Genomic DNA, 16247 nt, shown 5'->3' with positions numbered 1-16247 from the left:
TTGATGAATTTGTTGATGCTAACAAATAGAGTACCAGCAAGTATAGATGCAGCATGATGTTTTTCTCATTCAATGCACTTGTGCTAATCCTGTTTAAAAATGATTGCATACATGTGTGTGATATTTGAAGGAATACAGTAATCCTTTTATCGCCATTAATTGGTTTCTGACCTGATCGTGATAGTGAATAGTGAATTTCTGCGAAGTAGCATTCCTTCTTTATGAATTTAATATTTTTGTAGTGACAGCATAGAGAACATGTTTCCGACCTTCTAAATACAGTGGAGCATCATAAATTAGTTTCAGAAGGTCCGACTCTAACCGAAACAGAGGTTAACCAAATCAGTTTTTCCCATAAGAAATACACCGGTGCCTTGGTTAGCGTCATTGTCCGTTCCAGAAGGTCAGACTCAAACCAAAACAGAATCTAACCAAAGAAAATTTTCCAATAGAAAATTATGTAAATCCACGCCCAACAATTTTAACACAATGTATTAGACAATGGTAACACACAATAAGGTACACAAAATTACAGTAGTTGATGAGGAACGAGCCTACCAAAGTGTAACCCTAACCACTACTCACTAGTTAGTCATTAGTTTTTAATTAGTTCTTCAGTAACTACTCTATTCATTAATTCATTAGTTCTTCATTAGTTTGTCAGTAACTAGTCTTAATGTATGTGCCTTAGTCATTAGTTGTTCATTAGTTTGTCATTAGTTCCTCAGTAACTACTGTATTTTTGTGTACGGTCATGTGTGACCATCAATGAAGGAAAAAGTAACCTTAAATTTTAATTTATCCATTTCTTTCATCTTTTATATGCATTTAACATAGTTTTATGCATGTAAATCTGAAATTGTAAAACTATAAAAACGAGTTTTCTCTTAACATTTTTGAGTCAACCACTGATGACATGGTGACTTAACGAAGTTTCGGTTGCCTTTTGTTGAACTAGCTAATAGGATGCTAACAAGAACAATCTATGCTTTAAAAATACATTGAGAACACAGACTCACGCAGTGTACTGCTAACACAAGATGCGCTCCATATTGTATGGTAACAGGAGAATACGCGCAAAACAAGGCGAAATTGTGGCGTAATTTGTTTATGCTAATCGAGGTTCCTCTGTACGTTTTTTAACAATAAATAACACCGCTATAGTCACCTGTACAATCGTACCACCCAATATAGTAGACATAATAAGATAAGCCATTTAAGACATAAATAAGACGAGTGCTCGTGTGTGTTGCTATAAATGTGTTCCCTGGGGGAACTGAGTGGCGGGCGGACAGGGTGTGAGGTCGGGGGTTCAGAGTTGAGTTTTAGCTTGGCTGCAACAATAGCCTTTGTTGTTATTAGGGATTCTTGTGTCTGTTGCGAGATCATTCAAATCTGCATTACAAGTCGCTTGTTCCAGCGGTCAAGTCTGGTCTTTGTGTATCAGTAACGTTACTGACACCTCATGACCGGTGTAGAATACTACCTATCATTTACAGCGTCTTTGAATGCATCTTCTGAATGCCTTACACTGTATGTGTATTTTAGTTCCAGCTGGGATATGCTCAGCATACCCCCGCGGCCCTAATTAGGATAAGTGGCATAGAAAATGGATGGATTGGGGGTATTTTAGTTCATTTAGCCATTTCTGTGCTTAAAAATGCTTAACTTAGGCAGAAAAATTTAACATTTGCTTCAGTATGCATACTTTTGACTAAAAATGGGCCGTATTCAACCACAAAACAGCATGATTTATTAATTAATATATTTTTCCAAAACCGTGATAGAGTGAAGCCATGAAATTCAAACTAAACTGAAGTGGCGCGGGACCACTGGATTGTGGCATTTGAAGGAATCGCAGCCAATGTGTACAAACTAATAGAATCAAGCATGACAGGAAAATAGTTTGCCATGTTGTGTCGCTTGTGTCTCAAGACCTTTTTAGTGTTTTGGCGCTGGGTTTTACATAAGCTCCCAATCACCTGAATCAATTGGATGTGTCACGCTTCTTCAAAGTAAATGCATCAAAGCATCTTCTACTTTCTCCTGCGGTTGCCTTCTGATCCATTTAAGTTCAAATGGAGCACAGATAGAAAAAGCCCTGATAAATTATATATAAATAATAGCACAAGTCTGGAGAAATGTAACATATAGGCAGTATTGGTCCTGTGAGTGTTGTATCATATCATCATGTGGAGAGAAGCTACGACCAAAATATTAACTTTCATGTCATGATAATCATAATAATGCTTCTCTGACAGTGTCAATCAAAACAGGCTAATTAATGTTGTAAAGGCCCATTTATAGACACTGCTCTCTCACTGGATGTAATGAGATTTGTGGAGGTGCACCTAATGTTGTGGCTGGTGAGTGTATATTCACATAGTTCCACTACACTATTTGATATTCGTCAGAACTGCGAGCCCACACAGAGCTGTTTCCTCTGCTGATATGTGTTCTTGTTTTGTGTGTTTCTACTTCTCTTTTGAAACCAGAAGGCTGATACCCTAAACAAAGTGGGCCTTGCTGTTTTTTGCCCCGTATTTAATATCTCCACCCTTTGTCTCTTTTCCGACTTCCGTTGTTTTGCTGTCTTTGCCAAGCTGTGCCAAAATTCGGGGACTATTAATGCTGTGCAGTAGGGGTGACACGATACACTCGATACAAGAGATTGGGTCCACTAGACAAGACGGAATTCAAAATCAGTTTTAAGAATATTAATAGTGCAATAAAAATATATATATAAAAATGTGACAATATATTGCAATCTACTAATATAATTTCTACTACATTACATTCTTCTGCACTCTGCGTCTTTCTCCCTGAGAGACTGTATGACTGACAAAGGGGAGTTGGAGGTGGAAGACGAGGAAAACAGACATGCATGTATATGGCAATGTATTGAGGACGGCAAAATCAAGTTCATGTTTGTTTGTTGTGTGATGAATTAATTCATTTATCATCCGAGGCCTAGTGCCCACGAGAGTGTCTTTTATGAGCGAGAAATCGTGTCACGTTTTAATCTCGCAAGATCTTGTGACATGCGATCTTCTGACACGCCTACTGAGGAAAAAAAAACCTCTGTGTGGAAAAAGTGTGCAACGACGACTCATCCAAGACGTCACAACAACATCCAAAGAACTGCAGGCTTCCCTTGCCTCAGTGAAGGTCAGTGTTCATGACTCCACCATAAGAAAGACACTGGGCAAAAATGGCCTTCATGGCAGAGTTCCAAGACCATAACCACTGCTAAATTTTGCCAGAAAACATCTTGATGATCCCCAAGACCTTTGGGAAAATACTGTGTGGTCTGACGAGACAAAAGTTGAAGTTTTTGGAAGGTGTGTGTCCCATTACATCTGGCGTAAAGGTAACGCTGCATTTAAGAAAAAGAACATCATACCAACAGTGAAATATAGTGGTGGTAGTGTGATGGTCTGGGGCTGTTTTGCTGCTTCAGCACGAATTCTGTTGTGTACCAAAAAATCCTGAAGGAGAATGTCTGTCAAATTCCTCCACAGCGCTGTAAGAGACTCACTGCAAGTTATCCCAAACGCTTGATTGCAGTTGTTGCCGACGTACGTGCTCCTACGTCCAGAAATGGGGAAAATCGCAAGAGACATGCACGTGGCCCACATGGATTTTCAAACCCGCAGACAGCACGCAAAGCCCGGAGGAAGAAATTTTGGATGCAAATTATTTTCTGCATGCACATCACACATGAAAACCTCGCACCCAGGTCACAAGGGCAACCCTTTCGTGTGTCGCAAGTTTAAAAGTACATTGTGTACTTTGCCCGGCCACGGCAGCAGCTCCTCCCGCGGCAGGCGACTCCTCCAGCTGTACATTCTGGTTCTCCCGACCTGCTCACATAGTGTATCCGACATTAATGCACCTTACACGGCCACAGCGGGCAGCTCTTTCCGCTGTGTACACTGGTTCTCCCGGTAACGATAGTTCTGTTCGATAGGTTCTGCAGAGAGCCCGTACGTCCATCTTGCAATCTAAGAGAGTGGGCTGCACGAGCCTCGTACAATGCCCACACAAGTACGTCCCTAGTGAGTAAAACATACGACTGCCTTACATGAAGCGCACCGAGCACGCACTCACGATCTAAAAGCTACCAACGGAGGGCGAGCGCACGTGGGTGTCCCTAATCACTTGCTCCATAAGTACGACACACTCGCAACCTCTCTGATACCCTACTTCCTCTACATGCTGGCCATGGCCAACAAATTTCCCAAAAATTGCGGAGCCTGTGCGTGTGGTAAAATGTATGTCGGGATGTAAGGCCCGCTTTAAATTGATTTTTATGCACTGCTGAATGAATGAACTTGACTGTGCCAAGATGGAATATTATATATCCAAGCTTAACATAAGGTGATTTTTTTTTTGCCCTTTGCTTCGACAGGAAAGTGTACTTTTTACTCTACTGTTAATGTCAGACTGCGCCGCAATACTTTTTCAATACTTTAAATTGTGAACCCACATATAGACAAAGTGAATTTGAATTCGGAAATGACCCAGGAATAAAAGCAATATGAGGTAGTTAGTATCTTTATAAAGTGGCATTGCCAACCATTGGCCTGGCATGCATTTAAAAGCATTTTTAGAAAATGTTTGTACAGCAGTAATTGGACAATGTTATTTTGCATAACACAAAAAAACCTTCCCATTTTTACTGTGTTGCTCTTACTTCGACTGCACTTAGTTTTTACCACATTATGTCATTATTCTCGTGGTACAAGGTCAAGTGTATTTCGACAGGCACGACTACCTGCTGGTCTTTTTCTCCCCAGTATTGCATCTAGTTATTTTAGAGATTGTGTATTAATGAAACCCCGATACAGTTTGTGCCCCCTCTCTCCACTGCACACATACTAAAACCAAAGGAAACAGCTGCATGTGGACTGCTTTGTATCTGTGCAGACAAGTGAGAGTCCAAGTGAACATTTCCAGCGCAAACAGCTATGTCTTTTGCCAATGTTAACATGGCCGGCGTGATACTGCAAAAAATACTATGGGTCAAGCAAAAAGGGCAAATTACTGGGCAGGTTACTGGAACCCTGCCTTTTCCGCCCCCTTCTTCAAAGCATAATTAAGACAGGAACTTGAAACATTTTAATATCAGACAATGCTCAAGCCTACTGGCTTGGCAGCAGCATGTGAAATGACTCACTGGAATGTTGTTTTGAAAGGCACTGATTTAGCTCCTGGGACCATTTAAAGAAGGTCTAGTCATTTATTTCAAAAGCATGAGGCTAGCAATTAACTGACACAAAAAAGTGATGCCTTTTCTCTGGTGGCTACAGGAATACGTTCAATTATGGGATGTAGATGATGCAAGCAAGTGTAAGACCTTGGCATTGAGACTGATTTATTTGAATCCAAACAATTTAACTTTAGCGCAGCTGTGAATTTTGTGGAAATGGAAAGTAAAACAATGCCATTAAATTCACCATTGTCAGAAAAAATAACTCATGTTTCTTCTATAAAGAAGTAACCAGCAACTGCAATGCGGTTTCAGTTATTCACTTGTCTATGTCCAAAAACATTGACGAAACAAGTACTTGTCTTGCTTGACATCCTTGGATTGTTGGAATATGTGTCTGGACTGCTACTGTTGATTGAATTTTACTTTTTCTTAGACCTTTTGACCATGTTTGCCCGTGTTATTTGACAACTTATGTGTACATATTTTGTTCAGTCTGCCTGTTACAGATTATTAAAGGTAATAGGCTGAGGTTCTCTCCTGCTTGTCTGCCAGTAGTCACCATGGTCCAAATGCTTAGTGGTCAGTAAAGGATAAAATATACTACTGTCACTGGCTTCTCTTCCCTTTAAACCGCCTGACGTGTATCTCCAAAAAATTCCAACGTTGTGTCAATGTTGACGCGAACCACAGAGGCACACGGGGGAGTGAAACAAAAAACATTTGGAACTGGTAATTAAAAATAACAAACAACCTGAAATAGGTTGTTTATCACCTGATCAAAAGTTTTAGACTACAGGCTATAGAAGCCGAAATCTGCTCAAAATTGTCATTTTCTGTCAGGCATTCACACTGTCATGCCCTCCTGATGGCTAAAACTAAGAAGCTTTCTCTATTTGAACGTGGTCGGATTGTCGAGCTGCATAAGCAAAGCCTCTCGCAGCGTGCCATTGCTGCTGAGGTTGGGCGCAGTAAGACAGTCATTCAGTCATTCAGATCCTGAGCATTATGGAACAAAAAAGTCAAGTGGTAGACCCAAAAAAATCACACCTGCGCTGAGCCAGACGATAAAGACACATGGCGGTCTTCGACCCAAATTAAGGCCCTTACTGGTGTCGACTGCAGCGCAATAACCATCAGACGGCATCTGCGGGAAAAGGGTTTAAAAAAACAAAAAACGAATTCAAAGACCTCGTCGTCTTCAACGCCACAAAACTGCCCATTTAGACTTTGCCAGGTAGCATCAAACATGGGACATTGAAAGGTGGAAAAAAGTTTTATTCTCTGATGAGAAAAAATGTAACCTTGACGGTCCACATGGCTTCCAACGTTACTGGCATGACAAGGAGATCCCACCTGAGATGTTTTCTACCCGGCACAGTGGAGGGGGGTTCATCATGATGTGGGGTGCTTTTTCATTCAGTGGAACACTGGAGCTTCAGGTGGTGCAGGGTCGTCAAACAGCGGTTGCTTACGTGCAGATGTTGCAGCAGGCATCCCTCATGACTGAGGACAACGCTGCAGTTCACAATGCTCGCTTGACCAAGGACTTCTTCAGGGAGAATAACATCACTCTTTTGGACCATCCTGCATGTTCCCCTCATTTAAATCCCATAGAGAACATTTGGAGATGGATGGCAAGGGAAGTTTATAAAAATGGCCATCAGTTCCAGACAGTTGATGCCCTTGGTGAAGCCATCTTCACCACTTGGAGCAATGTTCCTACTAGCCTCGTGGAAACACTCGCATCAAGCATGCCCAAAGCAATTTTTGAAGTGATTAACAAGAACGGTGGAGCTACTCATTACTGAGAAAATAGTTTTTTTGATGAGTTTTTTTTTATTTTATTTTTTGAGCGATGGTCTTAAACTTTTGATCACTTGATAAACAGCCTATTTCAGTTTAATTGTTGTTTTCAATAAATTACTTTTTCAAAGTGCTTTTTGTCTCACTCCCCCTTCTTGCGTTTGCATAATGTAGCTCTACTTAAAACCTCATTAAGATCCAAATGTCCAAAATGCAAATTCTAGCAATTTTTCAACCGATCTCTATGATCAGTCAGCTTTTTAAAATGATATAATGTCCAGTTTTTCCTTCCTCTGAAAGCACCAACAAGTCAATGGTCCAAATGGAGGAGCGTCTCAACAAGAAATATGCAAATATGAACAGTATGAATATGACACAAATATGAATCATTTCAGAGCAACATGTACAATAAAAGTGACTGATGTTCCACAGCGATTAGTTCCAGCTCCAATAACGATCTGGATGTCATTTCAGTCGCCATTGCACACTACCACTGCTATTGTGGTTGCTAACGCTCAGGAAAATGACGCTTCTAATGTTTTGGGAGATATTTGCAAGTCACACGCGCCAACCAAAGAGCTGTAACAGGATCAAGATGCCGTAGTGGGTACGCTGTAGCATATTTCCGCTTTAAGGTTGAGTGCACTGGCTACGATATCCAAGTGGTTGTCCATTGAAGCATGACACCTACAACTATTCTGAGTGACTAATGCAGCTACGTATCTTGCATGTGTATGGTTTTCCCATGTAGAATTGCAATCATAAATCACATTTTTGTCCGGATCTCGGCAATCATTTGGAAATATGGCTCATATTTACGGATACAAAACAGAATTATCACATAGTGTTGCTCAACTGTAAGTACGAGCACGATCAAACACCATGGATATTCCACTGCTCCAGTGTGTGATCCATTGTGTGGGGCTGCTGTGTTTACCATAATACATTTAAACACAAGTGATGCTGTGTAAACTGCATTAACATGTTCAATATACATAGCAACAAACAAGCGTCTTTAAAAGTCTTATTCATTCCACATTGGTTGCAGTTGATGCAATGTTTTCTTCATTAAACTTGACCTCCAGGTGTAGAACAGTTTCACAGACACTGCTGAAACTAAAATGTAATTTAATATCTTTAGCAAGTGATTAAGTACATTTAATGAACCAGGGTATTTTGATTGTTAGACCAAGGTTAACTGTTTTCAATTAATTGCATACTGAAGCAAAGGTTCTCTCTGTATGTGTATTATGGTTTGTATCTGATCGGGTGTGATTGATGGACGTGTTTTTAGGCATAGCTGGAAGTCATTAGTGTATCCCATTGTCAAAGATGATGGGCCTTGGAAACTCTTTCAATCTGTACAATTATGCCACCATCATCTTTAATCTTTCTGGCCCGTGCACGCCTTTAAATGTGTTCTTTAACTGTTAGACTCGCACACACACAAACACTCCAATTAGCCCAACACTGGCTCTACTCTCTGAATGACCACATGCATCTTTCTGTCCGTCTCCACTCGGCTAATGATAATGACAGTTGTGTTTTTTGTGTGTGTGTACTTGTGCGGGCCACTGCCCTCCTGCAAGTGTAAATGTCTTTAGATTTGCCTGCATGATCCAGGGTTTGTGATAACACATAGCTTAGGCAGACAATCAACCATTTCCAGACCTGCAGCCAAATGACAGATAGCTCATTAAACTCTAGCAGTGAATGTTGCTCTAATTTAGCATGAAGCCAGATAAGTCCCCTGTTGCTGTTTGTGACCTTCACTTTCCTGGAATGCATGCATTTAAGGTGGCTGGTTATTTTAATTCTTGTGAGTGACTCTGATGAGCTAGGTGATGAGCTGCTGTCGGCCTTGGAGCACACATTCAATGACAATAGAGTAATTGTGTTGGTCGATCAACTTTTTAAGTTGTCGTTTTGGCATAAACTGCCAGGACTTTCCATGTAGCCACACTTAGGAATTTTATTTACTGTAGCTGAACTCCCAAATTGTTCAACACGAGTGTAATTACTTTTTCTTAATTTATATTATAGCTGATACAAATGACTGGCTATAAACATAACAGATTGTCTTGTGCAGGAGATGACACTCATTTGACACATTTCCGTCATGTCGCTGATACGCTGGTTCTCATAGTTTACTATATTTGATTTAGATCATTTCTCAAATGCATTATAATGACAAACGTGTTGACTCTTTGAAGTTGTAAAACTAATTTTGGTATAAGCGGATTTAATAATTAGAAATAACGGCTTGTCTAGTTTATACAGCATAAGCAACTGATTATCCCTGTTGATTCATATTCCAGGTTGTAGGTCTGAAATTGAGGTTATAACACATCCAATTAATGATAAACATGGGATTCCCTGAAGAGGGGTTCTAGTCACAGTAAAGAATGTCCTCTAGGGTATTGCGTGATAGTTACAACAATAAGGTTGGGTTATCTATGCATTTACAGTAAGTAATGGTTCAATGTTAGATGGTGGTATTAGCGGCATAAATAGTGGGACTAGCAGGAAGACTGCGTACAACTCACCAAGTCACCTGACATTAGGGGATAGAGTTAGGCGACCCCAAATAAATGACCCAACGGCATAAAAAACACACTGTTGTAATCCAGATACTGCTGTTTCTTTTGATCCATTTTTTATTTCATCTTATATTACATTGTAATGCGGAAGTGACAATGGTCAGTTACAGTAACAGTACGTTTAGCCAATGTTGGGTGGACAAGACTGTATTTTGGAACCATGTGCAATAGGAGCGCCAAAAAAATGCATGCTTTAGTTCAGGGGTGTCAAACCCAATTGCAAAGCCGGCTTATAGGTAGCTGGCCAAACAAGACACTTTGTGTCTTTATTATTTATCAGATATTTTCAGCACGTGTACGTTTCTTCATATTGAAAGTTAAAAAAAAACCTTCTTAAAAACGTCATGACTTATTAACCTAAAGAAATGGTTAATTAATGTAGCACACACGTATGTATCATCAGTGCACACACTAAGATGATGGTTTGAAGTTGCGAACATGACAGGACATGCCGCAGTTATCCAGGCTCAAAAAATAGTATTTAGTATGGTCAGATTTTGAAAAGATCTCACATTAGCACTGAAACCTACAAACCTTTTATCCCAGGTGGCCTTGGAATTGGAACATACCAATATAATGTGCCAGCCAGCTGTCAGGCTGGGACAAAGTGGGCATGACAACCGGTGAATGTGTTTTTATGTGGACATACATTTTTTTTTAAAAAAACCTAATTTGTGTGGAAGGACTTTTTTTTGTGCATTTTTGAAAATATCCGTGTTGTGTCTGTTCATTACTGCTTGAAATGTCTAAATTCTGTCTTCAGAAGACGTTGTTTGATGAGGTCTGTGATCTGCTTTAGGTGATGGATCAAATGTTTTTTGTGTGTCACTGCAGAGGGAGTGTGTGAAATCTGGCTGACCAGTGAAGACACGGGAGCGTATGGCCGAGACATCGGGACCGACCTGCCCACTCTGCTGTGGAGGCTTGTGGCAGAGATTCCTGAAGGGGCCATGCTCAGGCTGGGCATGACCAATCCACCTTATATCCTGGAGCACCTCGAGGTATGTAAAGCACAAACGAGTTAATCAAAAATCAGTGCAAATTGATGGCATTCTACTCAATAGTACCACGAAATATTGTAGCTTCGAATAGATTCTAAGACATTTCAAATACTTTAGACCAACTTACCAGTTATGAGCTTTTGTCTCCTTTTTGTTTTGTCCCTGTGGTTTATTGTGTTATCCCTTCCAGTGGACAAATATTGCTTTGTGTAGATTTAATAAACTAAATGTCTTTCGGTTTTGCTTAGCAAGCAGAATAGTTGCAAACCTCCATTCATTAGTGCAGTTCATTCTCCTCTCTCCCTAATGAGTCAATTAAGGACCATTGTGTCCTCTTTAGTAGCCTCATTTTATCAGTCATTATTGCCTTCCCTAATGGAACAATGGACATTGTTATCCACTCTCTCTCTTCATTCAATCTGCACTTCGCCATGCGTCTGTCAGTCTGACTTACTATCATTTAAATCTCCTAATTTTCACTCTGACCGTCTATCTTGATTCATTTCTAAATCCATTGTGTCTGTCTGTGAGTGGTAACGGCACATCATGTTTTCACCATTGTCAATAGGCTTGCTAGCCTCTGCTTTCAAACAGCACATTAGTTTTAGGAGCGAGGGGAGGAAACAGAAACCGTAATATCAAAATGTCACATGGGATGTTGGGGGATTGACAAGTTGTGGTCGAACAATCTGGCAGCAGGGGTCACCAACGTTTTTCCTTGTGAGAGCTACTTTTACAAAATGAAAATGGCCAAAAGCTACTCATTTTTGTAACATTTATTTTCAGAGCTTATTTTAAACCCAATCAAAGCGAATATGCTTGTTTTACCAGAACATGAACAAAATGCTGGTGTCCACAACTCACATTTTGTATTTCAGAATGCATTTCTTTCTACTGTTCTTTCATTATTAACTGAAAACCTGAATGAAAAGCAGGCTTGCGGGCACCTCATGTGGTCGTGGGGGGTACCTGGTGCCCTCGCGTACCACGTTGGTGACCCCTGATATACAGTCTATAAATAAATTTGGTTTTCAATAACGTCTAGACAGGACGATGTAGAAATCTTTCAACCCAACAAAGCTCGACCAGAGTTTAGTTTAATATTATCCTTTTGGTCTTCTTTAACTTCTCAGAATGAGTCTAAAAACATACAGTAAATGCAGCACTGTAGAATAATTAGTAATAATGATTGATATGATCAATAATGTATATGTTCAAACATTGCATTTACTTGCTTATAATGTGTGTTTAAATAAAATTTTAATTTGGTAAAAATTATAAAAAATTAATCAGTAGGGTAACACTAACTTGTCTCATGACAGTCTAATCCCAGCTCACGTTCCGTAATCGTGGGTGAACAATCCAACGCTTGGTGAATTCTGCTTCACAATGAAAGGAAGAACAGACATCGAAGGATCAAAAATTATTAGTAAAAGACTGCACTTGTCCACGGTGGCCTAGTAGTTAGCATGTTGGCCACCACACAGGCTGGAGCTCGTGAAGATATGGGTTCGAATCTCCGTTGTGTGGATTTTGCATTTTCTCCCTGTGTGTTTGTGGGTTTTCTCCTGGTACTCCGGTTTCCTCCCACATCCCAAAAACATGCATGTTAGGTTAATTGGTGACTCTAACTTGTCCATAGGTATGAATGTGAGCGTGAGTGGTTGTTGATTGGCTGCCGACCAGTGTACCCCTCCTCTTGCCTGAAGGCAGCTGGGATAGGCTCCAGCATACCAGCGACCCTGGTGAGGATAAGCGGCATAGAAGATGGATTTTTTTTTTTTTTTTTTTTTTTACTACTTAGTTTTGCATGTTGTCTTTGTGCTTGCTGATTGTTTCTGATGTAATGTATTGGGAAATGTAGAGTAGCAAATTAAAAAGGGAGGAAGGGAGTACATGTTGGGCTCAAACAGGGAATCTTAACCTAGAAAAAAAGAGCTTTTTTGTTGAAAAGGCTTGTAAAGTTCACAACATATGTGCATTTGAATCAAACAATCAAAGATGACTGGAAATGAGGGCACAACTGGGGGAAAAAAAAGCTGGGGATGAAGGCCCGGGGATAGATATGAGGGGTAAAGACGAGTGGGAACAGAGCTGTGGGATGTAGCAGTGGAGGTTGTAATTAACCAGGGGTTAATGGAGGTGGCTAATTGTCCCCCACATGTATAGGTAGGTTTCTGCTTGGCTACATTACAATTAAAACCACCCTCCTAATGATAGGGAATAACAATTAACCGATAATTAGAAATATGCTTGGATGACACACGGGCTTGGTCTGTGTGTGTGTGTGTGTGTGTTAAGAATAATTCCTTATGCTACCAGCCCTTTTATTGTTAATGTCCATGCATCACATTGAATTGTATCTATCTTTTTTCTATTAATTCCTCAGTCAATTAACCTACATAAGAAAAGATAAGAGTCATCTTCTTTAACTTATCATTGCCTTTTGTTGCTCATGTCCCCCATTTACCCTCTCTTCACTCCCCTTGCACCCCACTTTACTTCTTGATTTGTTTCCCACTCACTTGCACACACTTTCTTGACCTACTTGGAAGCTCTATATTGATGATTATTTAAAGGCCAATGTGAACTTTTTCTGTTTTTGGAGGGGATATTATTGGTAGTGTAGTGGTTTCCACTTCCTGTCGTGCAGCTACGATTGATTCCCGTTGAATGCTTCATTCGCAGTTACCATGTGACTGACCCAAGATCATTCCTGATTGCATTTTGCTGTCAGGCGAAATAGGATCCAGTCCCTGTTTCGGCCCTGAACAGGATGAGCAGTACAGAAAATAGATGGGTGTGTACTTGTTATGACTATATACAGTACACAGTGGAACCTCCAAATTGAAACACTTGACTGAAGCTTACACGAAAACTATGCCTCAGATGTTGTGCAAAAAGTTGGAGGTGGAACCGTCAAATGTCCCCGTCTGCTTCTGAGTATTGCTAGAATGGAATGGACAGCAGAAAGTCAGACTGTTTTTGACATATTTTTGACATACAGTACAGTATGTTTGTTTTACAGTGTGTCTAATTAGGATAATAATAATAATATTAATAATAATAATAATAAAATAACTCAGTGGTTAACTTATTTTTACATGTGTATGCTATTTAAGAATGCTAAAATATTTCATGTATATTTCATAAAGGTTGACTCTCCTATCTGAGTCCGGGTCACGGGGGCAGCAGTCTTAGTAGGAAAGTCCAGAAAGCCCAAAGCTCATGACCATAGGTGAGGGTGGGAGCATAGCACGACCAGTAAATTGAGAGTTTTGCCTTCCGGCTCAGCTCTCTCTTCACCGTAACGGTCCGGTACAGCGACTGCAGACACCGCGCGGATCCGCCTGTCGATCTCACGCTCCAGCCTTCCCTCACTCGTGAACAAGACCCCGAGATACTTGAACTCCTCCACCTGGGGAAAGACCTCACTCCCAACCCTATGGGTGCAATTCACCCTTTTCTACACCAGGGGTGGGCAAACTACAGCTCGGGGGCCACATACGACCCACCGAGCGTTTGAATCTGGGCCGCTAGTTGCTTCCAAAGTATTTTAATGTAAACTTTTAACATACAAGCTGGCAACATGACTTGCAAGTAGTCAGAGTCAATCTGAGACAACCTTTTGATGGTTTAAGTAGCTTTTCACATGCAGCGATCCAGACAACTACATCACCCATGTTGCCAAACAAACACAAGTCAACAAATGTGTGACACACGACTTAACGTACCCACTGGACGGGGAAGTAAAAAAAGGAGGGACTTTCACATATTTTTTAATAGTCAATGTTTTACCGTTTATAGTTCATTTTGTATATCACACATACTTTATTCATGTACATTGCGGGTGTCGTATTCAGTAAAAAACACTGTAAAATTAGATTTTGTTATTTGATGTGGTCTGGTGTTTAATGTGCTCCTGAAAAAAGGGACACAAGCACATATAGCAGATTGTATGACACTTTTACAGATCAAATAAAACAAATAATTCCAGGTGGACTGTTAGAATTATAAGCATAAAATAGTGCGCATTATCAAATATATAGTCTGACCCCCCCCAGCCAATTTTGTTAGCTCAAAGTGGCCCGCAAGTGAAAGGGTTTGCCCACCCCTGCTCTATAAGAATGGTTTCACTCTGACCATTGTCACAACTGAACAGAACACTGAGAAAGGTGATTCCACCCAAATGACTGTTGTTGGATGGCTATGGCCTTACTCCACTGCACCTTAACGACTGTTGTTTTGCACCACCAAAGCGTGAAACCGCTCTCGGTCGGGGCGTCTCTACCTGGACGAAAGAGTATATTCATAGACATCTTCTTACTCTCTCAAATTTTTCACACTACATTTTGACCACTCCCTTTTCATTGTTTTTTTTTTTTTCCCCCCATGATGGAAATCACAGCAATAGTAATGGTATGATGAAAAAGGCCAAAAGTGGATCTATCTGTCATCTTAAGTGAAGGCCAAATTACACCCTGCTCTGCATTCATTTGAAAACCCCCAGCATTTATACAGTAAAACAGCATCATAGCGAATGGCTATGATTGAAGCTGAAAATTCTAAGTAACCTCTTCACTTCTCCTCAAAAGTTCACCTCTGCGAGCGCATTTGCGCACATTTTTTTGTGCCCTGTCTCCCTCTGTCACCGAAGAACATGCAATTTCCTCTTATGTACTGCCTGTTTTTTTGGGGTTTTTTTTTTCATCTTTCTGTCAGACAACCTCGGTACCATTTGCTGATTGGAGCAGTTACAGGCCCACTCGCCTCTCATGGTCCTCTGCTCTCTGACATTTTAGTTGATTGCGTTGAGCAATCAGTGGTTCCTTTTAAAGGAGTTTTAAGTAAAATGCCACATTTTTGTTCTTCACATTTCTGGCATTTTTACGCTTTGCACTTCATATTTTTGAGCCAGTCATCCCTGCTCTCCATCCTATCCACCTATTTATAACTTTCTAAATGGCTGTCAAAGGTGCACCAGTCTATCCTTTGATCGTGTAAGTTGTCTGTGTGTGCACATGATGATACCTGCGGCTTGCTTTTGCAAGCCTGTGTGTGATTGAATTGAGCATGCTAGCAGCAAATGAGGTGTGAAAGTAGCCTCGTACGTAGCAATCAGCCAGGCTGAGATGAATGAAATTGCGCTTGTCCATTAAACATCCTCCTCACAGCTCTTCCAGGTTTGACCAGAGATCCATTAGATCACACACCACACACTGAGTGACGTGTAGTAGTGGGCTTATACTGTAACTGTGCATGAAGGTTTTACTTTACATTTCACTCTGCTTAATTTAACCAAATCTTGGTCAGTTTAACAAAAGTCTACTGCTCAAGTCCAATGAACCTTAATGTCGTTTGTGCATTGTAATGTTTAACACATTTTACAAAGAAGGAATTCTTCCAAACTACAGAATTGTTATCAACTTCGAGGGAGCAAAATCCATCCATCCATCAATCCATCTTTTATGCCGCTTATCCTCACCAGGGTCGTGGTTATGCTGGAGCGTATCCCAGCTGATTTTGGGCGAGATGCGGGGTACACCCTGGACTGGTCGCCAGCCAATCGCAGGGCACATATAGACAAAAAACATTCACTCTCACATTCATACCTATGGACAATTTAGA

The 16247-nt window shown here is 40.6% G+C and overlaps 1 protein-coding gene across 1 annotated transcript in view; it reads left to right on the top strand.

Moving 5' to 3' along the window:
* Positions 1 to 16247, top strand: part of cdkal1 (CDK5 regulatory subunit associated protein 1-like 1) — a 301229-nt gene that overhangs the window by 153137 nt on the left and 131845 nt on the right. The window contains exon 9 of the mRNA XM_054782535.1: positions 10453 to 10619. Coding sequence (XP_054638510.1) covers positions 10453 to 10619 — 167 coding nt within the window. The remainder of the gene's footprint in view (positions 1 to 10452; positions 10620 to 16247) is intronic.

This window comes from Dunckerocampus dactyliophorus, chromosome 7, assembly GCF_027744805.1.
Source record: "Dunckerocampus dactyliophorus isolate RoL2022-P2 chromosome 7, RoL_Ddac_1.1, whole genome shotgun sequence".
Lineage (NCBI taxonomy): Eukaryota > Metazoa > Chordata > Actinopteri > Syngnathiformes > Syngnathidae > Dunckerocampus > Dunckerocampus dactyliophorus.
The sequence above is the reverse complement of the archived record's forward strand: the minus strand, read 5'-3'. Positions and strand labels throughout refer to the sequence as shown.